We start from the raw sequence: 23587 nt of genomic DNA, 5'->3' as shown, positions 1-23587 counted from the left end.
TTTGGGTTTTAAATATTAGACTGCTATAGTCATTCATTGTTTTGTCCTGTGATCCTAACCTGTTGTCCTACTGATCGACTTCTCTATTTTTTAGCCCATACCAAATGGTTTTGATGGCTGATTGTTTATAATATAGTTTTAGGTCTGGCACAGCTAGGCCACCTTCATTAGCATTTTTTTCATTATTTCCCTTGAAATTCTTGACCTTGATCTTCCAGATGAACTTTGTTACTATTTTTTCTAGGTCTGGAAAATATTTTTTTTAGGATTTTGCTTGGTATGGCACTAAATAAGTAGGTAATTTAAGTAGTATTAGCATGTTTATTGTATTCAGTCAGCCTACCCATGAGCACTTGATATTGTCCCAACTGATTAGATATGACTTTATTTGTGTGGAAAATGTTTTGTAGGTGTCTTTATATAGCTCCCTACTTTCCCTTGGCAGATAGATTCCCAAGTATTTTATATTATTGACAGTTATTTTGAATGGAATTTCTTTTTGTATCTCTTGCAACTGGACTTTGTTGGTAATATATAAAGATTATCATAAATGATACTTTTTGTAGATTTCTTTTTATTCTGCAACTTGGCTAAAGTTGTAAATTGTTTCTAGTAGTTTTTTAGTTGATTATCTAGGGTTCTCTAAGGATACCATCATATCATCTGCAAAAATTTGGTTCCTCATAGCCTATTCTAATTCTCCTTATTTTCTCTTATTGCCAAAGCTAAGATTTTTTTATTTATTTTTATTTTTTGCTAAGGCAATTGTGGTTAAGTGACTTGCCCTGGGAAGCGGCTAGGAAGTGTTAAGTGTCTGAGACCATATTTGAACTCAGATTGTCCTGACTTCAGGGCTGGTGGTCAAAGCCAAGATTTCTAATATGATATTGAATAAGAATGGTGATAGTGGGAAGCCCTATTTCACTTATAATCTTACTGGGAATGGTTTCCGTTTCTCCCTATTATATATGATGCTTGCTGGTCATTTTAAATTGATGCTACTGATCATTTTAAGGTAAAATGCATTTATTCCTATACTTTCCAGTGTTTTTAATAAGAATAGGTGTTGGATTTCATCAGATGCTTTTTCTGCATCTATCAAGATAATTATATGATTTTGGTTGGTTTGGTTATTGATGTAGTTGATTATGCTGATAGTTTTCCTAATATTGAACCATTTTTAGTATAAATTCCACTTGGTCATGGTGTATTATCCAGGGGATGATTTTCTGTAATCTCGTTGCTAATATTTTACTTAAGATTTTGGCATCAATATTGATTAGGGAAATTGCTCTATGATTTTCTTTCTGTTTTCACCCTACCTGGTTTAGTTATCAGCACCCTATCTGTGTCATAAAAGGAATCTGGTAGGACTCCAAGAATATTCAAATCTTGCTATTCCTTTCAAATCTCTGAAACATGTGAGGTTTTAGAGATCTAGATGACAGATATGGAACTCAAGCTTGTGAAGCAGGGAAGGAATGCATTTAAGATACATTGTTCTAGCTTGATTCAATAATTATAAGATAGAAATTGGGAAAACACTGAGGGTTTCTAAGATAGGTTTGAACAAAGGTAGAAATATGACCAAGATCAACTTTTCTGCCCAAGACTTCCTTCTTGTCCCTTCCAAGCCTGTTGGTGAAACTTGGGAAGCATGTGACTCTTCAGTACACAAAGGCCTCTAAATCAACATTCTGAAGAGTGACACTCACTCTACTGAGGGTGTGCAGCCCTCAGCTCCTGCAGATCCAGATCCCAGGTGAAGCCTTGGCTAAGGTCTCCCTGCTCTCTGTGAGGGTCCAGGATGCTGGCAACTACAGCTGTTTCCACTCTAGAAGAATGACTCTCCACCAGTTATCTGAGCCCAGTGATGTCACCTAGATGACAGGTGAGTGTCTCCATGTACTAAAGATATAAAATAGAAATTTGTATTTCAAGTTTGAAAGTCAGGCTAAGAAAACAGAGATCTTATGTTATTCTGGGCTGGTCTGACTATTTGAGATAAAAATTGGAACAAGGCTGAGAGTCTTAAAGAAAGATTTGAACAAAGGTGGAAGAATGGACCAGCTCAAGTATAGCTCCAAACTCAAAGGACAAAGAAGGAGCCTGTTTCTAGGTGGGCCCAAAGAACATTAGAGGTTCAACAACTATGCCTTTTTTGGGATGAAGATTTCAAAAATACCTACGGAATGATGGTGCTTTTCTGAACCCTTGGTTTAACTTTAAAAAATTTGCAATTGAATTCTTAACTTTTTTATTTTTATTTTGATTCCCTCCCACCAAGGCAAAATGTTACAATTATTTGTGAGGGCCCTGGAATTTTTTTTTTAAAAGGAAAAAATAACTTTTGCAGGTATACCAAATGGGAAACCTATTAATAATTAATTAAATTTCTACTTCAATTTGCACCAAGGGGGGGGAAAAGACAAGATTTGCAGTAAGCGAGAACCCCAATATCCTGAAATTTAAAAACCTTTAAAATAAAAAAAAAAAAATTTTTTAAAAGAAAAAAGGAATCTATGTTATTTTAAATTTAATTTCCAGACCTTAAAAAAGATTTTTTAAGGGTTTTATAACATTGGGTAAAAAACCTGGGGAAAAAAAGGGAAAAAATAATGAGATTGTTAAGGGGGAAAAATGGGAATTAGATTTTTTTTCAACCAACATTTTAGGAAAGTTTAACATCTCAAAATTATCAAACGTATCCCTTTTCCGCTTTCTATGGGTTCCCCCAAAAATTATAAAGAAAAAGGGGCCTTTAAATTTTTTATTCAGGGTAAAATAAATGGGGACTTGGGAATCAATTTTTTTTTGAAATTTTTAAATTTTGTTCTTGGGTTTCCCTTGGGGAATTAGGGAAATGGGGAAAGAGAGGACCAGGAACATTAATAAAAAACTTTTCCACCCTTTTCCCCCTCCCCAATAATAACCAACCCTTTAATGGAGTAATGAACTAACCAGTATGCCCGAAAAAACCTAGATAAAACTTTCTTGTTCCTTAATCCCCTTTTTCCAATTCATTTTTTGTTTCCCGTTTTCCCTTTTGGGATTTTTGCAGAAAATAAGGGTCAGAGGACAATTTTAATTTTAAAATATTTAAATTTGGTTGAGGGGAAAGGAAAAGTCAAGAGGTTTGGAAGTTGCTGAAATTCCCTCTTTCCAAATAAAAGGCTAAAATAAAAAAAATAAAATATTTTGAAAAAGTTTTTATCTAAATTTAATTTCAAAGGAAAACCATCCTAACATTTCTAATTTTTTTTTATGCAGGGTTTTTAATTGGGGAAATCTAAATAAATGGAAGTTTCAGATAGGAATTTGAAATTTTCCTTTCAACCCTGCTTAGATCTTTCATTATCAAATTCAGTCCCCCCCTTTGTTTTGATGGGCCTTGCCAACAACTCTCAAGGTAAACCCTTAAACCCGATAAAAGTAAAATTAGGGATGGGTTTAACTTCATCTTCCCAATTTTGCTTTCTTGTTTCCCTTTTTCACCATTATGGGAAAGGAGAAAAAAATAGATTATTTTTCCCCATAATTTTTTTTTTCCACAAACCATGGCCCCAATTTGGGGTATTGGACTCAATTCTAAAACCCCCAATGGAAAATTTTTGTCCATTCCTTTCCTTATACAAGGTTTGTTGCCCTTTCTCCTTTGAATATAATATCCCAAAAACCACAGAATATTAAAAAAAATTTTATAAAGTTGTGGGGAAATTTATCCTGAAACCCCTTTTCCCTGAAAGAAGGAAACAAGGAGAGATAAGGCTTGGGGTTTTTCCTGTCCTTCCCGGAAAAGGTTTTACGACCCCTTTTTCCCAGCAGGTTAGCCCAGACGAAAACCTAATCAAATTTTACCCAATCTTTTTCCATTCCTTTTCCCACAGGGGAAAATTGTAAAATCCCCTCTTTAAATTTGGGAAACTGGGAAAAACCCAACCCCGCCCAAACCTCATTATTTGACCACATAAGGTACTATTCCATTCCAGGATCCCCAAACCCTTAATTATTTTAAAAAGGTAAGGTTTCCCTTTGTTTGGGCCCTTATTTTCCCCCACCCATTTTTTGGCCCCTCTAAAACTTTTTCCCAAACATTGAAAGGTTTATTTAATCAAATTCATTTCCCTGAAAATTCTTTTAAAATATTTATTTTTCCCTTTAATTTTAAAGCCTCCAAAAGGAAACGCCCAAAATTTTTCTTTGGGAATTTCAGACCCATACAGAAAAGGCATGCAAAATAAAATTCAAAGATTTATTTTTTCAAGGGGTGCCACCTTTAAATGGGGAAAACTCCGGGAGAAATTGAAGTTGCTGACCCCCGGTAAAAATTATTCCGATTTCCTCAAAACTTTAACCATCTTTGTTTAAACCCAAATTTTTCAAGCCCAAAGGAAAAATTGAAACCAAATACCCAAAATGTAAGCCAGTGAATTTTGGCCCCTTTGCCACCCATTAAATAGTTTTTTCGTTAAATACAATTAGGGCCCAGCCCATATTGCATTTTTTCGTTTTCTTAAGACCATGCTGTTTCAAACGTTGGAATGGGGGGAATTTAACCTTAAATTTCCCGATTTTCCCTTGTTGGAAAATTTTTTCCGTTGGGGAAAGGCCCTTAAAAGGGCCTTTTTTAAATTTTCCCCAAGAAAGTTTACTTTAAAAGGATAGGAAACTTTGCCCTTTCTTTGTTTGGTCTTTGCGATGAGTTCAACCTGCCAAAATTGGAGGGAAATATTGTCATCCACAGCACCCCTAAGTTGGAAAACGAACATTCCCAAGGGCTGGGGGAAGTTTGGCCAATCCTTTGCTGGCGCTTTTTGTGGATTTTGTTCCTCAAGAAGAGGGAGTTTACTGACCCAAAGATATCTTTTGGGGTTTTAAAAACAAGCCCATTTATTTATTCGTTTTTTGTTTTAAAAAAATTTTTAAATCACCTTTTTTAAAAAACCTAGCCTGGTCCCCTTTAAATCCATAAGGGAAACCCTTGGGGCCTGGTTTGAAAACAGGGGAAAAATCCTCCAGCCTCCAGTCCTTAAAACCGTTCTGACTGGGGTTTGGGGCTTTGGACCCATTTATTCATGATAGCTCTCACTGGTGGTCTCCAAATTAATAAAAAAAGGACATTGTTAAGATTGGCTACTGGTCAGGAAGGAAGGGAGGCCAAAGAGGAGACAGAATCATTGGGGCAAAAAGCAACCTAGTCCCCTTTCCGGGATCCCCGATTTTTAAATCAAATGGAATTAGAGAACCAAGGGCTTTGTTTAAAGGGGGGAAAAGTGGGTGGCAGGGGGAAACCATAACATTGGGGCCCCGGGTGGCTTTGTCTGCACAAGGTTGGGAGGGCCCCCCAAAAGCAAATGCCCATCTTTTGTCTCAAATAACCCAGGAACTACCCAATTAAACAGGAGGAAAAAAAGGGACAGAAGAAAGAAAGGGGAAAGGATGTGGGAAGAACAAACACCTTCCAGAACCAAAAGTCAAATTTTTCCCCTCTTAAAACTTCCCGACCCACCCCGCCTCCCAAGTCCTGGGTCACCAAGGGAGCAGATGTACCCTCAGGGCCAGGGCCGACTGGGGAGTGACATTCCATTTGAAGGATGAAAAGCCAGAGGGAGAGAATGACTCGTGGTCAAGGAGATTTTGTTTCCCAGGAAAGAGATGACTGAGAGATGCCAGAAGCTACAGGTGCCGCTCTGGAAAGGGGCTCTTGTGGTCAGAGTAATGAACCCCGGGCCCCGATGGTAAGGGGAGGGGTGCGGAAATACCATCCTTGAGGGGAAAGCCAGTCCTGGGAGAGGAGCCCCAGATCCATCTCTAGAGAGTCGATGGGTAAAAGAAAGACTGTCAGCAAACGTCCCCCTCAACGAACCTGTAGCCTTGGGAGACCACCGCCCAGACCAAAGTTTAAGATTATAAAGTTTAGAAATATTTCCCTTCAATAATTTCAGGAGGAGAGTCAAGTGATGAGTTTTCAAGATGGAGAAACGGCCCAGTAGGAGGGAATGAGCGGGTGGGACCTTTGGGGACTTAAGAGATCTCCCCTCATCTGCTCAATATCCCTAGGTGACTCAGCCATATAAGCCAGGCTGTTCCTCCCTCAGACAAAAGGCCTTTTGGGAGCAGGGGCACCCTGCACAGAGGAAACTTTCCCTAGAGAACTTTTCTTTTTTTATGCCACACGCCAATTAGTTGTGCCCCATGTTCCCTTCTGGCCTCCCTACATTCCCATCAGCCTGGACAGATGCTTGCCCCAACCCCCATCATGTCCCACCTCTGCCTTCCACCCCTCCTGCCGTAAGCCCTTCCACCTTCACTCATCACTTTCCTATACAGGCTTAAAGCCAAGCTCAGATCCTGGCTGCCCCAGGATGCTGTCCCAGCTGGCATCAAGTGGCAAAGTCCTGGTCCTCCTCAGCATGCCATCTTTACCTCTCTCTTGGATCCACGCTAGCTCTGGGCCCTTCTCAACACCCCAAGCTTCTGTCCATTTGGCTTGTGATCGAAAATAATGTGGTGAAGGGAGAAGGAAGAAAGATTTGGTGGCTGTGAAATACCATTCACACATCTGCCCCTTAGATGCTGGTGAGGTGATTGTGGGAAAGTCCTGGCCTCTGAACTCACTTCCTTTCAACATGAAGCTAATTCAATGGTCTGAGGGCAATGGGGATGCTTGAGCTCAAACCCCGTCATCCCTGGGACTATGATCTTTCAGGGCAAGGGACCCCTTCCCAAATTTTTGGGCTGCCCTTCAGGAATAGGAATGACGATAAATGAAAAGAATGATGCGAAAAGAAAGTCAGAAGGAGCCTATTGTCCCTCAGCAGCCCCCTGGTTTCCGCTGGAAAGGAGTGAAAGACAAGGACCTGCCACAGTGTGGGGAAATTGGGGCCTGGGAATCTAGAAATTCTCTCTCTCCCAGAGTTATGGAGTTATTGGGAAGAGAAGACAGAGATTTTCAAATCTTAAAGAAAAGGGTCTGAATTTTCCAAAGTTTAAGAGTCCATTTTCCTCCCTGGCTAGGCAGACTTGGACCCCTTGAAGGGAGTAAGAAGGGGGACAAATACGAAAGGGTGACCTGCTCCCTCCCTTCATTGTGCTGTAGATTCACAACCTTCTGGGGCCCAGAACATCTTTCTCAGTGACCAAGGAGCCCATGTACCAAGTACCCCAGGCCTTAAATGTTGTATTAGAATTTAAACAATGTTAACCATTTTAGAAATTGATTTAAAGAGGGGACCATATTGCTAAAATTTAAAACAATGTTTGGTTAATTTAGGAGATTAATTTGGGAGGAGGGAAAGTCCCGCCCATTCTCGGAGGTGGAGGATTCATTTATCTTCCATCTTGTGTTGGCTGGAGGCTAAAAAGCGGGCAAAAACAAGCTGCAAGAGTTGGAAAAAATTAAAACCAAACTAGGGCTCCGAAACCTCCCCCAAAAACCTGCTAGAGAGAACCATTATATAAAAAGAAGAGAAACCACACAAAAACGAAAGGGCCGACCCACCCCTCCCACCTTTTCCTGCTTATCTTTCATGGAATGATTGGATGGAATTGGGGAGATCAGACCGTTAACTTTCTTCCTTCCTCCTTTCTCAGGAGTCCTCCCCAAACCCAAATGGCCCTCACCTAGTTGATATTCCGGGGAAAAAAGGACCATTTGGGCTGCCCAGTCCACCCACCAGGATAAGTTTTGCCCTTGGGCAAAGGTTTCTCACCCAGATTCCTGCAGGGTTCAGTGCAAATTTTCACCATCTGTGAAGCCTAGGAACGGGAGCTACAGCTGTATTTACTACAACAAGAAACCACCCCCAGAGATCCCATCTTAGTCCAGCCTGAAGGACTGTGGGGATGTCAGGAACCTTGGGCCCCATTCCATTTCCCCACATAGAGGCCCAAAACCAGTGGGAAAAAGGAAAGGGAATTTTAAGGATGGGAAAATAGGGCTAAGGAACCCCCGGGGCCATCTCACTTTAGGGCCTTTTAAAAGGTTTGTCCACTCAGACAGGACCTAAGGGAAAGTGTGAGACGAGAAACAAGATTTCTGCTGGCCCTGTCAGGGTGTTAAAGGGGTTAGAAGACATCCATTATCAGGGCACCTCCCCTCAGAAACTACCCAGACCCACCTCATGGGCCCAAAATTTTGTGGTCCCAGGACCAACATCACCCCGCACAAGGCCTCCGCTCCTCCTGAGGAGGAATAATTTGTGGAAGACTAAACCTCAGCCCTACAGCCAAACCAAGACTGGGACTTTCCTCCTCCCCGTCAGACCGAGGACACTGGGAGCTAAATGTTTTGAAACAGCCTTGGAAGAACGAGTCCAGAGCCCCGGGTGGTGGGAAGATGAGGGGTGGGGACCCCGTAAGGCTGAGGTGACCCCTCTGCTCTGGGCGCCCGACAGGGGTCCCAGAGTCAAGGGCACCAAAGTATCTTTCCGGGGCCGGTGAGTCAGGGATCTTGTAAGACATGAGATAGTTCTGTTGTGATCTGGGATCTTAGGTAAAAGTTGATGGTGAGCTCTGAGTTAGGAGGTAGAAGAGGCACAGAGAACCAGAGCTGAAAGGGGCCAAACCCTCCCATTACCAATGATCACATGAGGTCCTGCCAGGGGAAAGGACTTGTCCAGTCCTAAAAGTGAGGAACAAAACCCAGAGATAAGCCTTCTCTCTCCTGGACCCTGATTCATGCCTGAGCCTGACTGTGATGGTTCCAATGAGAAGGAAAAGACCATGATCTCCCTACCAAGTCATCAGAGGCATGAGGTCATAGACTAGGTGAAGTCCCTGCAGTGTGACAGTCTCCTTAGATTGCTAGCTGGCTGTGAATAGAAAGACGATAGACATCTTTTATTCATACCTGCTCCTTTACAGAGAGCAATAATCTCCTCTTTATAGAGGAGATAACTGCGTCTCAGATGGACCCATTGAATGAACCATGGTCACACAGAAAGTGAGAGTCAGAACAGGGACTTGACCCAGGTGTCCTGATACCCCCCCCCCATTCTTCACCTATCAGGATCTCTGCCCAAGCCTTCGCTTTCAGCCCTCCCAGGCCTGGTGGTGGCGCCTGGGCAGCATGTGACTCTCCAGTGCAGGCAGCCCCCTCAGTCAGCACTCTGGAGAGCGACATTCACTCTGCTGAAGGTGGGCAGCCCTCAGCCCCTGCAGAGCCAGAGCACATCTGGCACCTCGGCTTACTTCCCCCTCCTCTCTGTGAGGGTCCAGGATTCTGGCAACTACTCCTGTGTCTACTCTGAAAGAATGGATCCATACCAAGTGTCGGAGCCCAGTGATGCCTTAGAGATGTGGGTGACAGGTAGGAATGTCTTCAAGTTCTCCAGGGGAAAAAATAGAGGAATGAAAGTTAAGATTAAAAGGCAGCCCAGAGAATGTGGGCACTTTTAACAGCAAAAGGAGAGGTTGGGATAAAGACTGGTTATCCTTTAGGAAGTGGAAAACATAGTTGGAAGGATGGACCAGCTCAGGAAATGCACCAAGCTCAAGGGACAAGAATGGAAGGAGGAACAACCGTATTTTCCTAGACAGCACCAAAGACCCTCTGGAGTTTAGAATCTACCCCTGTTAAGGGAAACAGACTCAGGGCAATGAATGGTCAGAATCAATGGAATGGTTGGTCAGGAATTCTTCAGAGACCTCTATGATCTTGGTTCCCCTTATACCCACCTCCAGCACAGCTGTGGAGGGGATCTTGAGCATCTTGGGTCTTTATTTGTGTTTCCAGATGCACTCCCCAAGCCTTCCCTCTCAGCCTGGCCTGGTCTAGAGGTAGCCTCAGGGAGCAATGTGATCTTCCTTTGCTGGGGACCCTCGTGGATTCCTAGGTTTGCTCTGTACAAGGAAGGACTTGAGGGAATACTGCACAGCATGGAAGCCCATGAAAACCGGGGCAGGTTCTTCTTGACCCATGTAACCTCCAAGGACTCTGGCAATTACAGCTGCAGCTATCAGCTGGGCACCAATGAAAGTCTCTGGAAGCAGTCTAGTGATGCTCTGGAGCTTCTAGTAAGAGGTGAGAGGACCCCAACAGGAAGGTACTGGTAACTGCCCCATTCCTTAGCCCCTGCAAGGAACTGAAAGCATGGCCTTGTTTCTGGCCGAAAACATAGTGTAAGGATCTATAGAGACTTTCACCCAGTCCTCACTTCCTGGCTAATGGGGACCCAACGTGTGAGCTGGGACATGAAGCATTCCTCCTAATGTCATATTTGACAAATGCATCTTTATTCGGGTTTCTGTCTATCTCACTATATTCCAAAAGATAAACCCTCCCTCTGCATAATTTGTACCCAACTGTTTGATGGTCGTGGTGATGGGAAGCTGTAGAAGGGAATAAGAGAAGAAAATGTAGTGGCAAGTATTATGGAAATGTGGGCATTGCTTAGCACAATTATTCATGATGACTCCTCTCTCCCCTCACCTATCTTCAGAGCCAAGTAACAATCTCATCATCATCCTCAGCTGTGCTTCCTTTCTCTTCCTCCTCCTCCTCTGCCTTCTCTTGCTTGCACTACTAGGTAAGTTTGGGGAAAAGAGGACGAAACAGAGATGGGTAAGGATTAAACCTTCTTCCTCTAACATCTTCCATGACCTTGCTTCTTTCCCTTCCCATGTGTGTCTCACCAGGATCTTTGCACGGATGCATCCCTAGAAGGTAAGGAAACTCACATCTGCCTCCCATTGTGCCCTTTTTCCTCTTTCCATGTAACCCAGAGTCTCTCAAGCAGAGATTCTGGTGAAGGGAAAATGCTAGCAGAAAATCTGAGAGTGAATTCTAGCCTCTTATCCCATTTCCTCCCTTTCTTCCTACTGTAGCTGTTTTTGTTGCTCTTGTCTTCCTTGGAATACCTGCAAGACCCATCATGATGAGGCACCCAGAGAGGAAAGGCCATGTAAGTTATCTGTTCAGGGAGATGACAGAATCCTGGTGGGGAGTGGGGGGACAAGGAATAGTAGAAGGGAATCCTGATCCTGGGAGCGTGGAAATGATGGGATCTATTCTTCACTTCAGATAAAGAAGAGACCAGGGAAACAACAAGGGGATCATTGGTGAGTTAACCCCATTCTGTCTTCTACCCCCAGGAATACCACTGAATGACTCTAAAATGAGGATATCTTAAATTATTGTGACTATTTCTATAACATTTCAATGACAGTATTTCAATACCCTTTATTTCCTTCATAATTCTATGAGGTATATTTCATGTATCTAAAAATATGAAAATGAGAAGGCATCTATTGCTTTCATCAGATGAGTCTTCAAAGATTTCATGACACAGAAATAGATTAAGAACATCTACTCCTAATTCATCACTGTTCTCTCCCTCTTCTATTTCTCCTCCAGCTTCCCGTGGCCGACAATCCACAGGGAGTGACATACACTCAGCTGAACATAAGAGCATTGAATAAGAGGAAAACTGACCCCAAGAAGACACCAACAGAAGCCACTCTCTATGCCAATATGAACTGAAGGTTTAGGTACTTTTTGCAAAGGAATTCTCTCCCTTCTTCTCTTCTATCTCTTCTCTTCCTCACCCTTATTTCATCTGTTCCTTAATGAATCTTTCCCAGAAATTTACGATTCAATAATCATGATGACAAAATCTAAGAAGATACAGCTATTTCTACATTAAGCAATTAGAGGACATAGATTAAGATATTTTGTTTGTTTGTTTTGTTTTTCCTGGAGTTAAGTGACTTGCCACACAGCTAGGAAGTGTTAAGTGTCTGAGGCCAGATTTGAACTCAGGTACTCCTGACTTCGGGTCTGGTGCTCTATCCACTGTGCCGTCTAGCTGCCCAGGAATAAAATATTTTGAAAAGCAATGGAGATAGGATTAAAACCAAGGATCACCAAACCAACAAAACTGATTATAATCCCTGAGTGGTGCATGAATACTCTGTGAAATAGAGGATTTCCAAATATTCTTGAGGAAAAGAAAAGAGCTGATTAGAAAGTTTGGCTTTCTGATACATTATAAGATATGTAAAAAAAAAAGTCACCAGGAAAAATAAATCAAGAGGGACTTCACAAGGTTAAACTGTTTATGTACCTATATGGGAAGATGATACTTATAACTCATAAGAACTTTCTCAAATTAGGGCAGTTTAGATATATATACCAAAATTATTAATTGAATATGAAGAAATGGTATCTAAAGAAAATAAAATTAAGGACTGAGAAAGGAATATGCTGGGAGAAAGGAAAATAGTAGAATAAAGGAAATTATCTTAAGTAAAAGTGACAAGAAAAAGCTTTTACAGTGGAGGAAAAAACTGGGAAAGTAAGAAGGAGTGACTGAACTTTCTTCTCATTAGAACTGGTTCAAAGAGGGAATAATACACACACTCAATTGGGTATAGAAATCTACCATATCCACAGGAAATGCGAGAAGGGAATAAGAGAAGAAGTGGGAGTGATGGAAAGGATGGCAGACTGGGGAAGAGTTAGTCAGACACAAAACAATTTTGAGGAGGAATAGGGGGAAAGGAGAGAAAGAATAGAATAAACAGGAGATATAGGTTAGAGAAAAATACTGTTTGCAAATATAATTGTAAAAAAAATTCAAAGCAATTTTCTCTGATAAAGGTTTCATATCTCAAACATATAGAGAACTGCATCAAATTTATAAAAATAAGAGCAATTGCTCAATTACTAACTAATCAAAGATATGAACACCTCAAATGATACAATCAAAGCTAATTTATCATATGAAAAATTTTTCTATCTCACTAGTGAATGGAGACATAAAAATTAAAACAATTCTAATGAACTCTCTCTTTTCTATTGACTAATAGAACAGAAAAGGAAAAAGACAAGTGGTAGAGGGCATGTGGGGAAAATGAAATGTTAACGCCTTATTGGCAGAGCTGTGAATTGATTCAACCATTATATCGAGTGATTTGGAACTGTGTCCAAAGGGCCACAAAGCCATGCAGACCCTTTGAGCTAACAATTACACTCCCAGGTCTGTATTTAAAAGAGAAACCAAAAACAAAAACAAAAGAAGTTTTTATATCAGATCTTTTCTGGGAGTAAAGAATTAGAAATCAAGGGGATAGCCATTAACTATGGAATGGCCGAACAAACTGAAATATGTAATTTTGATGGAATACTATTGTACTATTAGAAAATGGTTAGTAGGATGCTTCTGAAAAACCTGAAAAGGCTTCTATGAGCTGATGCAACATGAAATATACTGTGTATAAAGTAACAGCAATAAGATGAGAAAAAGTGAAGGGCAACTATTCTCAACAATAGAGTGATACATGACAATTCTGAAGGATTTATTTTTTAAAAATTGCTATCCATCCTCAGAAAAGACCTGGTGCTCTTGGAATAGAAAATATTTTTTTTTCCTTGCTTTATTTTCTGTGGGGCATTTTTGGTCTGTTTTCTTTTAGAACAAATGTTTCTGTGTGTAACTGTGAGGAAATAAAATACAACATAAGAGAAATGGGGAAAAAATATTCATCCCATTTTGTCCCTTAAAAGAATGAGCTTTAAATTTCATTAATCATTTCTAGGGATTGTTTTTCTTTCTACTTTATGTGTTCCGCTTGTGTTTTTTATGTCTTTTCTTTTATGGCTTTTAATATATGTTGATTTTATATTTTAATCTTTAATGAATATTCATTTAATCCTTTTCTTTCCTATTTTGTTAAGATATCTTTAAAGACACATGCCTTTTCCCATGCAGACTGCTTTAGCCGTATCTCAGTACATTTTGGTATGGCTTTTCATCATCTTCTTTTATAAAATTATTACTTCTCTGATTTGTTCCTCAACTCGTCATAATTTAGGATTTCATTATTAAGGCTTTATGTGAGTCTGGATCTTTTTCTAACCCTGAACCAATTTATAATTTTTACTATTATGGTCTATAAAGAATACATTTTACTGCTCCTGAATTTTTGCAAGAATTTTTCACATTCTAGGGATTTATACAAGGTAATTTTTGCATGATGTGCACATACAATTGAAATTTCCTTTTGAAGTCACCATATGTATTTTAGCTGTACCTTTTCCAGCAATGTCTTTGGATCTATATTTTCTCTTTTGTTTCATTTTTGTTTCCATGTATCCAAAACAGAGCAAGAGACAATGAAATTGCCTCATGTTACTTTGTTACTGAGAAGATATTCTTATCATTAGCTCAATAGAATTTAGGAATTTCGGTGCTGACATTTAGGATAATATAATAATATTGATATGGATTTGTTGTCTATGAACTTCTTTCAGTTTAATGTATTTTTGTTACAAACATTTCTTCTGGATATTTCTTATGGCAAGACAGGAGCTCCTAATTTTTTTTTATTCACTAAATCATTCATGTTTTTTAAATGTTTTTCTTCTAAGGAATAACTTGTGTGTGGGTGGCTGATTTACTTATCCACACTCTCATTCTTTTTTCCCCAAATGGAATTTTACTCTTTTTAAAAATAAATACAACATTACGTATCTTCCATTTCATTATCTTAATCTTTTTGAATGCATTCTATTTTTTACCAGTTCCCTTTGCTTTATTTTCTGCACCTTCCCCAGTACAATGATCAGATGGGAACATCTTGTCCTGATTTTATAGTTTTGCTTTTTACTTTTCTTTTCTTCCTTGCTTTTATCGCATTATTTAAGTTCCCCCCTCTTTTCCCCTAAGATAAGTAATTAGAGAGTGATGCATTCTTCTATCGATTGTCGACTTCTTTTTTTCATTACATCAAATCTTATTTTCTGGACATTTTTCTAAAATATGATAAACATTTCTCATCTTCTTTACCATTAATAACATTTCTGACAATGTTCTGGGAAAACCACCTATAATTGACTTTGCTATTCATAGCAGTACAATCATTGATGATTGCTCAGAAGAATTTATGAATAATCTTATCCATACCCAGAGAAAGAACTGATGATGTCTAATACAGAGTGAAGCATCTCTCTTTCTCTCACTATCTCTCACTTTGAAAAAAAAATTTAAATTTTCTGGAGCCTTTTTTATTTTGACGAGGGTGGGAGATTTATTTTTTTTCCCACAACGGAGTTTTATAGAAATGTTTTGCATAACTTCACATGTGGTTTCTTAATTGTGGGTGGGGATAAGGGAGAGAACCTAGAATTCAAAAAGTTTTAAAACAAATTTTAAAAACATTGTTTTTTGAACATAATTAGAGAATTACTCTTGGGCATAGGACCCCATAATACCAGATTTAGACATTTTTATTCACTTTCTCCCAATGTTCGGGGATTACTGTGATCATGATGATAGGTGAATTTGATCATTACTACCCATGACTCCTCAACATGCACTAAGGAAGGGGAGCATCAGGTCTCTTCAAGGATCCAGGAAGTAAAATTCTAGAATACAGAAAGGGAACTATATGTGAATCTCCAAAATGAGAATATATATGTATAGATATATACATGTCCCCAGATATGTCCCCCAAAATCTCATATTTACAGATTTGGAATGATCCTTTCTATGATTTTTCACTTTTAAAAACATCTCCTCCTCTGAGATTCATAATATCCAAGTAATTTCTCAAGCAAAACTGGTTATTCTTCTTTACTAATTAGCAAAATGTTAACTTTCGTCAATAAGTTCAATCCTGACCGCCTTCCTCCATTTCTCCATTATTCCAGTCAAAAAAATGTTAAGATAAAAAATGAGAAGACATTCATAGCCCATTCCTCTGCAAAGGGGAACTTCATGAATTTGATACATTGCACATATTTTTAAGCTTCTATAAAAGTATTGACTGGGTTTGATACTCTTCCTTTTCATTTTTTCGCTTTTTTCCTTTAAAGCGTCATTAGTTTTATAGGAAGATGCCTTTTGAAGGAGAACTACTAAAAGTATACTGGAAGAAATTAAGCAAATGCAAAACTTCAAAAAGATTAATAAAAATCTATTTTAAAAATAAAAATCCCAGTGATTTCTCCCAGTATTTTATTTACTAGAGCTAAATACATCACATTTCTTTTATCATCCTCAAAGGGAATGGTCTTTCATTTTCTAATAGTGAACATGTCATTAAAATTTACTGGACAAGAGTTTGCATCATAAATGAGGGAATTGGAAATATCAGCAGGTGCCCTTTTGAGGAGACCTCGTTCAATAAAAGATTTGAATAGAAAACAAAAGATTCCCCATTTTCCCAAAATCTTTCCCTTAAGGATTCCAATTTTACTAACCAAGGTTTTACCCCAGTATACAAAAAAGAGATGAAATAATCTGAAACATCTTTAAATGGGTTTTCAATTTCTGTTTGGTAATTGTCTCAACTTTTTTCCCTCAACTTTACACAAAACCCACCATTAGATGAAAAATTGAACTAATTTTTCAACGTGAATTGTTATTATTTAAAATCTTACATATAGGGATTTCTTTTGGGCCATCTATATTCTATAATTTCCTCCCTCCCAAATTTAAACTTAAATCTTTCTTGAAAAGCATAAAATCGAAGATAAAATTTTAACAGTGTGAATGTAATTATTTCTTAAACTTTAACTATCCCCAAAGAATAGATTTATTTTTTTGACCCAATGTATTTATTCTTTATAAAAATCCCAGAAAAGGTTAACCTACGTGAAATTTGGAAATCTTTTTTCTGAAAGAAATGACAAATCTTGGGGGATGGGAAAATTGGGACAAAATACATTGTTTGGAATTGGAATGTTCCAACCCTTCTGAGAGAAAACTATGAAAAAGATCAAAGAATACGTTTACCAACAACACAACCCAAAGAGATTTGGAGGGAAAGGGCCCCTTCAAAAATATTTTCATCCCTTTCATATGGAAGATCTAAAGAATGGGGAAATTGGGAAAGGTGGATAAAAAATTATGGTTAAAATTTTGTCTTTTTTTTAAGAAACCCCTGGGAATTTTGGGATCTGGGAAACCCAGAAACTGATGTTATAAACAGAATCAGGAAAATATTACAAACAAAAGAAATGAGAAATTCTTGGATGGTTTTCAACATTGAAATTAAACCATTCCACTTTTGGCGTATGAAGAGACCATCACACCCGAGGAAAAATAAAGGGGAATAAAAACCTCCCTGTTTGTTTTTCACCGATTTGTTTTCTTTCTCACTTCTTCTTTAAAGATTCCTTCTTGATCTGATTTTTCTTGTGCAACAAGAAAACTGTATGTATACATATATTGGATCTAACATGTATTTCAATGTATTTAACATATATTGGACTAACTGCTAGCTAGGGGAGGGAATGGGGGGAAAGAGGGGAAAATCTGAAACAAAAGCTTTTGCAAGGGTCAATGTTGGAAAAATTACCCATGCATATGCTTTGTAAATAAAAAGATTTAATTTAAAAAAAAAAGAATGAACCTTAAATCAATCTTACTTTGTAGCAAAATAAAGGTCTAATAATTTGTTACTACCCAGGGCCTCCACTCTGAATTCTGATTCCAAGGTTACCCAGGAAAATGTTATCTTTCTAATATTCAGGCTGTCTCCTGTGATGACTGTGTATTTTAAAATCAGCCGGAGTCAGGAATTCAGGTTAAGGGAAAATCTTCAATCTTTATTCTCAGTAGAGGTGAAGGATCGGAGGTGAAGGGGGATCACAATAGCAATGTGTACAGCTGCGTCAAGAAGCCAGCCAGCAGTCCCTTCTGTTTCTCTCTCTGCCCCCCTGCCTCCACCCACCAAAATCGTCATTTCCTATACAACACATCAAGACTTGCATAAAGAATGGGCAGGGGGCCATTCTTTCTCCTAGAATATATATATATATATATATATATATATATTAATAGCGTATGGTCCAATTACTATTTAGCCTCATGTGGTTGGGACCTCAGTGCATCAACTCAAGCTTCAGCTCATTACAGTCTCCTATTATTTCCATTTATTTCACATTTAGTTCCTCCCATGACCAAGTCACTTTCCCCAATTTTCCTTTCTGCCCCTGGAATCCCACTTCTATTATTAACAAACTTCCATTCAAGCCAGCTCTACTTTTCACCCTAAAATCATTTTGAATAGATATCTTGTACTGATTAGAATACTTCAATATATTTTTGCCCTTATATAAGTGCCATAGGATAATTTTGTCTTTTTCTTGTCACTGCATTCTCAGCACCTGGCTCAGGGAAGATCACATATTAGAAGACTAATAAAAGGTCGTTAAGTTTGAGCTGAGTCTTGTCAAGACAGAACTCTAAGCAGAAAAGTATTGAATCATGATGTAAAGGAAGCCCAGAACAACTATATGTTGTCCTGAAGGACTCTCAATGCCTCCTTCTCAAGAAAAAACTTTCAGAAGGTACAATGCCTGATGAAAATGTCAACAGAGCATCCATCTCCTGCTTACTATGGCTGGCCATTCCAGGACCAAAAGCCACTGCCATTTATTAGCTCTGTGAATCCAAGCAACAGACAAACTCTGGGGATAAGATAGAAGCCATCTTTCATGTTGTGAGGATTAAATGAGAAAAATGTTTGTACAATCTATACAAAATGGAAAGTGATAAAGAAATGATAACCAGTCACTTGCTGTCACTGGTGTTGTTGTTTATGATATTCACTCCAAGAGAACAGAAGATGATTCTGTGGGGGTTTTTTTTGCAGAAATGCTTGTTCTGAAATGTATTTTTTTTCCTCACTGGTAAAGTATAAGCTCCATAAGGAATGCCCTCTTTTTTCTCTGCATTCCCAGCAAGTAGCACAGGGCAGGCCACAAAGCAGAGACTGATAACTGGTCATTAAGTCTGAGCTGGGTCTTGTCTAGGTGAGATGCTGCCTGTCTCCTAGAACTCTGAGCCAGAGAATCACTGAATGATGATGTGCTACTCAAGCCAGAAAAGTCAGTGGTGTCTTGACTGACTCCTGAGATGCCTGGTCAGGGTTCTGTTGTAAGAGTAGGTACAATGGCTTATCATAGAGCAATCGGAGCAGCCAACACCAAGGTTGGCCAATGCTTGGCTGAAAAGTGTGCCCACTGTGGCATCCTACAGGGGATGCAGCCACTGAGCCATTTATATACTTGGAGATAAAGGGTAACAGATTCCTACATTATTTGCCTGATTCATGATTTCAACTGACTGGAAATCAGAAAATGAGTTCACAATTGAACATAGATCATTACAAGTTGTGAGAGCCGAGGCCAAAATCTTAATTTTGCCTCAGTTTTCTCATCTGAAAAATGGGGACAACATAGACTCTGCATTCCAGGCTGCTCAAAAATGTTGAGAAAATATTTGTAAAAGAATTGCCAAGATGAAAGTACTATAGAAATGATATCCATCATTATTGCTTTGTTGTTGTGCTTATGATGTGGATAATGATGTTCACACCAAGACAGTAGGAAATGATACTAAGACAGAAGTCATAAGATACATGCAACATGTGCTCACCTTCATCTAAGCCAAGGGTCTGAGGTCAGGTTCTGGGGCTGTGGTATTAAGATTTTGCACCCAATCTTGGTGATTTCAGGGAGAGGCTACTTAAGGGGATGTTAATCCTTTCATGGAACAGCGAGGCATTTGTGGAGACCCCAGACCCCTTTCAGTTGTCTTTAACACTAAATAAATATCCATCAGTCTCCCCACTCCTTACCAGACTCCATTTATCATAAGCCACCCTGATCCCCTCAGAACTCAGCCTTGGAGGACCATGGTCCCTTTCATCAGTATAAGAGCGTAAACTGTGGGGCCTGGGTTAAGGAGGCATGAGGCAGCAGAGCTGGCCACCACATCCCGGGCCAGCCTCCATTTGGCCTGCCTTTTCCGCTCTGCACAGTTGAGGGTACACGGCCCAGGACAGAGCTAATGAACCACCATGGACACCACAGTGACTTTCCTGATCTCCACTGGTGAGTCTTCAGGGTCAAACCAGGGTAAGGAAGGACATTGTGACAGGATTCTACGCTGGCTGACCTGGTCAATGGGGAAGAAACTTAAGTAGGACACAGAAGCCCTGGGGGGAAAGAGGACCGCAATGTTGGCTCAAATGGTTCTTCCTCCATATTCTGACCTCAATTTCTCTTACAGGACTGTGCCTGAACTGGGAGTCTACAGCAGAGATGGGTGAGTGCTGCCCCCTAACATCCCATTGTTCTTCTTGTACTCCTGGTCCCAAAACAACTCAGAAATCCACTCCCAGGATAGGAACTTCAGAGTCCAGACGTGAAAGATTCATAGGGTGAGAGAAATCCTGAAAAATCTTGAATCTTTTTCCTTCTCAGATGCCCTTTTCAGGCCGACCCTTTGGGCTGACCCAAGTCCTGTGGTACTGGAGGGAGGGAATGTGATCCTCAGGTGCCAGGGCCGACTGGGGAATGACAGATTCAAGCTCTGGAAGGATGGACAGCTCAGAGAGGAGAGAAATGGCTGGTGGTCACAGGCAGACTTTGTGCTCAGGAAAGTGAACTTCTTCAATGATGCAAGAAGCTACAGGTGCCGCTCTGGGCAGGGATCCTTGTGGTCAGAGCTCAGTGACCCCCTGATCCTTGTGGTGACAGGTAAACAGTGCCGGTATTAAACCATCCCTGGGGGCAAGGAACCAATCCTGGGACAGGAAGCCCAGATCCCTCTCTAGAAAGTAAACTTATAAATGGGGCAAACCCTCAGGCTGTACTATCTTCCTCTTCTTTCTCCTTTACTTTCTCACAACTCACAGTGCTCTGGGAACCTGTTGTCCTTAAGCTCATATTTTGAGTTTTGAAATCTTCCTTAATAACCCTATGATGAGGAGTACACATGTACCATAATTTCTCTTTTAGAGATGGGGAAACTGAGGCTTGGAGAGAAAGTAAGGTGAGTTAAGTAGGTGAGAAGGTTCTTTAGGTCAGGGGATTAGAAGCCATGTCTCCTACCTTCAATCCCAGGGACCTCCCCCAACCTGCTCAGAGTCCTTGGTGATGCAGGCATGGGAGCCAGACTGCTCCTTCCTCAGATGATACCCAGCAGCCTTTGGGAGAAGAGGGACACAGCTTTCCCTGAGCAAATGGAATCTAGATGAACTTTTTCTTTCTTCTCTAAGGTCCAACCCAGCAACACCCTCCATGTTCAGTTTTATCTCCCACCGCTCCCTTCTGTCCTCACTACATTCCCATTACCCTGAACAGATGTTTCCCCTGTCTTTGATGCCTTTCCCAACTTGATACTCATTTTCCTGCACATGGTTAAAGTCCAGCTCAGACCCTGGTTTTCCTGCTCTCTCTGATGGCAACAAATGTCACTTTCCTGCTCCTCGGACCTCCCAGCATGCTATCTTCACCTCTCTTTTGTGCCCGCTCTAAGTTTGGGACCCTTCCCAGCATCTCAGGGTGTCGTCTATCTGGCTAGTGTTAGAAGGGAACCTGCTGAAGAGGGAAAGTGCCTAAGAGTGGAAACTTGGGACAGGGGCTCAGAGACCTGCACCCCCAGCTCCTGGCTAGGTAACAGTGGGCTAGTCCCTGAGGATCTCAGCTCCCCCTTCCATGGCATGAAGGGGAAGGATTATATAATGAAGTCATCTGAACTCAAAACCTTGTGACCTCTGGGAATACAAGGCCCTGATGGGAGCAGGGATGGTGCTTTTTCTAAACCTTTGGGCCCTCCCCCCCCCCCGACCCCAGTCACTGAGCAGGAAATGACTGGTAAGTGATGAGTGAGGGCAGGATTAGATGAGTCCAGAGGGATCCCCTGTCCTCCTGTACCAGGATCTTCCCCACCACTGGCCACACAAAGCTCTGCCAGATCCTCTCTAGCCTCACTGAGGGCTGGGCAAGGATAAGCAGGCCAAAGACCAATCATCGTGCAGCAGTGTTGGAAAATCATAGAGCCCGTCTTGAGAAGCTGAATTTCTCTCTAAGCACATCCCAGCCACATGGTCATGGGATTGTTAGGAAGCAAGAGCTTTTCAAACTATATAGCTGAGGAAAAGGTCTGAATTTGCAAGCGATGCATAGCTGTAGCTCCCAGTATCCCTGGATGTCCTCAAGGGGAGGGAGATATCAGTCCAGAGATCTGCTGAGGGCTGCTGCTGTAAGGGCCCCAGGGTCCCAGCCTTCCACAGAATAAAAGTCACTTCCTTAAGAGAAGACAGCCTTCCTTGATGGAGCAAGGTCAGGCTCTGGGCCCAGAGCTTTGTGCCTTGAAGGAGGTGAGAAGGGGGCAGCTGGGGCAGGGGGACTCCTCTGTCCAGGACTCTTCCCTTCCCATGGCTCTGCACATTCACAGCCTTCTTGGGCTCAGAAAATTTTTTCTGATCATCCTGAGAGCCACGTTACTGACCGGTGAAATGGCCAACAGGACAGGGAACAGGGGTCTGGCCAGGGACCTTCAGCCCACCCTAGCCCTGCTAAGCTCTTTCAGGCAATGCTGGGAATGGCTGGGGGTGAGAGATCAGGTCTCTCATTTCCTTCATCCTTTCACAGCAGGCCTCCCCACACCCAGCATTTCATCTTCACATGGCTTCCCAGTAGCTCCAGCAACAACAGTGACCATCTGGTGCCAAATACCATCACCGTCACCCTCTCACGACTACACTTTTGCCCTCCTGGAGGCAAAGAGCCTGGAGCCCTTGCAGCTGCGAAGTCCTACAGAGAGCTAAGCTGCTTTCTCACTTCCATCTGTGAAGGCTGAGGACACTGGGAGCTACAGCTGTATTTACTACAGGAAGACACCCCCCTACAAAGGGTTGAATCCCAGCCATCTCCTGGAGCTGACTGTGTCTGGTGACTAGAGATGGAACATCCTAAGTGTCCAATTCCATCCCCAACATGGGGGGGCGGGGCATACAGCTATGGGGACAGAATAAAATCCACAGATTGTTGAGGGAAGATTTGGGGGAGGGGAGACTCTGGTACTCTATCCTGTTCTATATGGACTCAGCTTTGGGCCTCAAGACGATGTGGCTGTTCCCAGCTCAGGCAGGTCCCAGCCAAGAAAGTAGGAAAAGAGGCAAAATTTCTGCTATACCTTTCATTGGGCAATAAAAAGGGTGCCTAGAAATGACATAGGACCTTGACAACTGTCACCCCTTTGTCCTCAGGACCACTCCCCAAGCCTACTCTCTGGGCCAAAGCTGACCTTGTGGTGGCCCCAGGGACCAGCAGCACTCTGTGGTGCTCAAGACCCAGGCTGTCTTCTCTTAAGGAAGTGACTTTCACTCTGTGGAAGGCTGGGACCCCAGGGCCCTTACAGCAGCAGCCCTCAGCAGATCTCTGGACTGACTTCTTCCTCCCCTCGGTGACACCCAGGGACACTGGGAGCTACAGCTGTACTTACAAGAACGGGACAGGCTCTGGTAGAGAATCAGTGCCCAGTGATGCCCTGGAGCTGGTGGTGCCAGGTGAGCCTGCTGGGGACCCAGGAGAGTGGCCAGAACCATCCCTCCCTTCTCTGCCCACATGGGGGAAAGGGCATGGTACCTACACAGGCAGCTCTTGTGATCTTGTGATCTCAAATATTGGGTAAAATCTTATTGTGGATCCTGAGTTGCGAGATAGGAGAAGATGCACAGGGACTCAGAACTGAAAGGGACTTTGAAGGTTCTTGAGGCCAAACCCTCCCATTACCAAGGAATAAAGTAGGCCCTGAGAGGAAAGGACTTATCCAGGGTCACCCAA

At 41.3% G+C, this 23587-nt stretch overlaps 2 protein-coding genes across 2 annotated transcripts in view; both read left to right on the top strand.

Annotated features, from left to right (window-relative positions):
- LOC105750101 (immunoglobulin superfamily member 1) overlaps window positions 1–11482 on the top strand; it is a 38992-nt gene extending 27510 nt beyond the window's left edge. The window contains 4 exon segments of the mRNA XM_031961784.1: window positions 1741–1870; window positions 9011–9310; window positions 9737–10017; window positions 11357–11482. Coding sequence (XP_031817644.1) covers window positions 1741–1870; window positions 9011–9310; window positions 9737–10017; window positions 11357–11482 — 837 coding nt within the window.
- Window positions 11483–19812: 8330 nt separating this feature from the next.
- The window catches only part of LOC111720215 (leukocyte immunoglobulin-like receptor subfamily A member 6), a 31695-nt gene continuing 27920 nt past the window's right edge, over window positions 19813–23587 (top strand). Inside the window, 5 exon segments of the mRNA XM_031961783.1 lie at window positions 19813–19846; window positions 20025–20060; window positions 20219–20494; window positions 22394–22693; window positions 23011–23310. Of these exon segments, the coding sequence (XP_031817643.1) occupies window positions 19813–19846; window positions 20025–20060; window positions 20219–20494; window positions 22394–22693; window positions 23011–23310 (946 nt within the window).

This window comes from Sarcophilus harrisii, chromosome 3 (genome assembly GCF_902635505.1).
Source record: "Sarcophilus harrisii chromosome 3, mSarHar1.11, whole genome shotgun sequence".
In the NCBI taxonomy this organism is placed as follows: domain Eukaryota; kingdom Metazoa; phylum Chordata; class Mammalia; order Dasyuromorphia; family Dasyuridae; genus Sarcophilus; species Sarcophilus harrisii.
The sequence above is the reverse complement of the archived record's forward strand: the minus strand, read 5'-3'. Positions and strand labels throughout refer to the sequence as shown.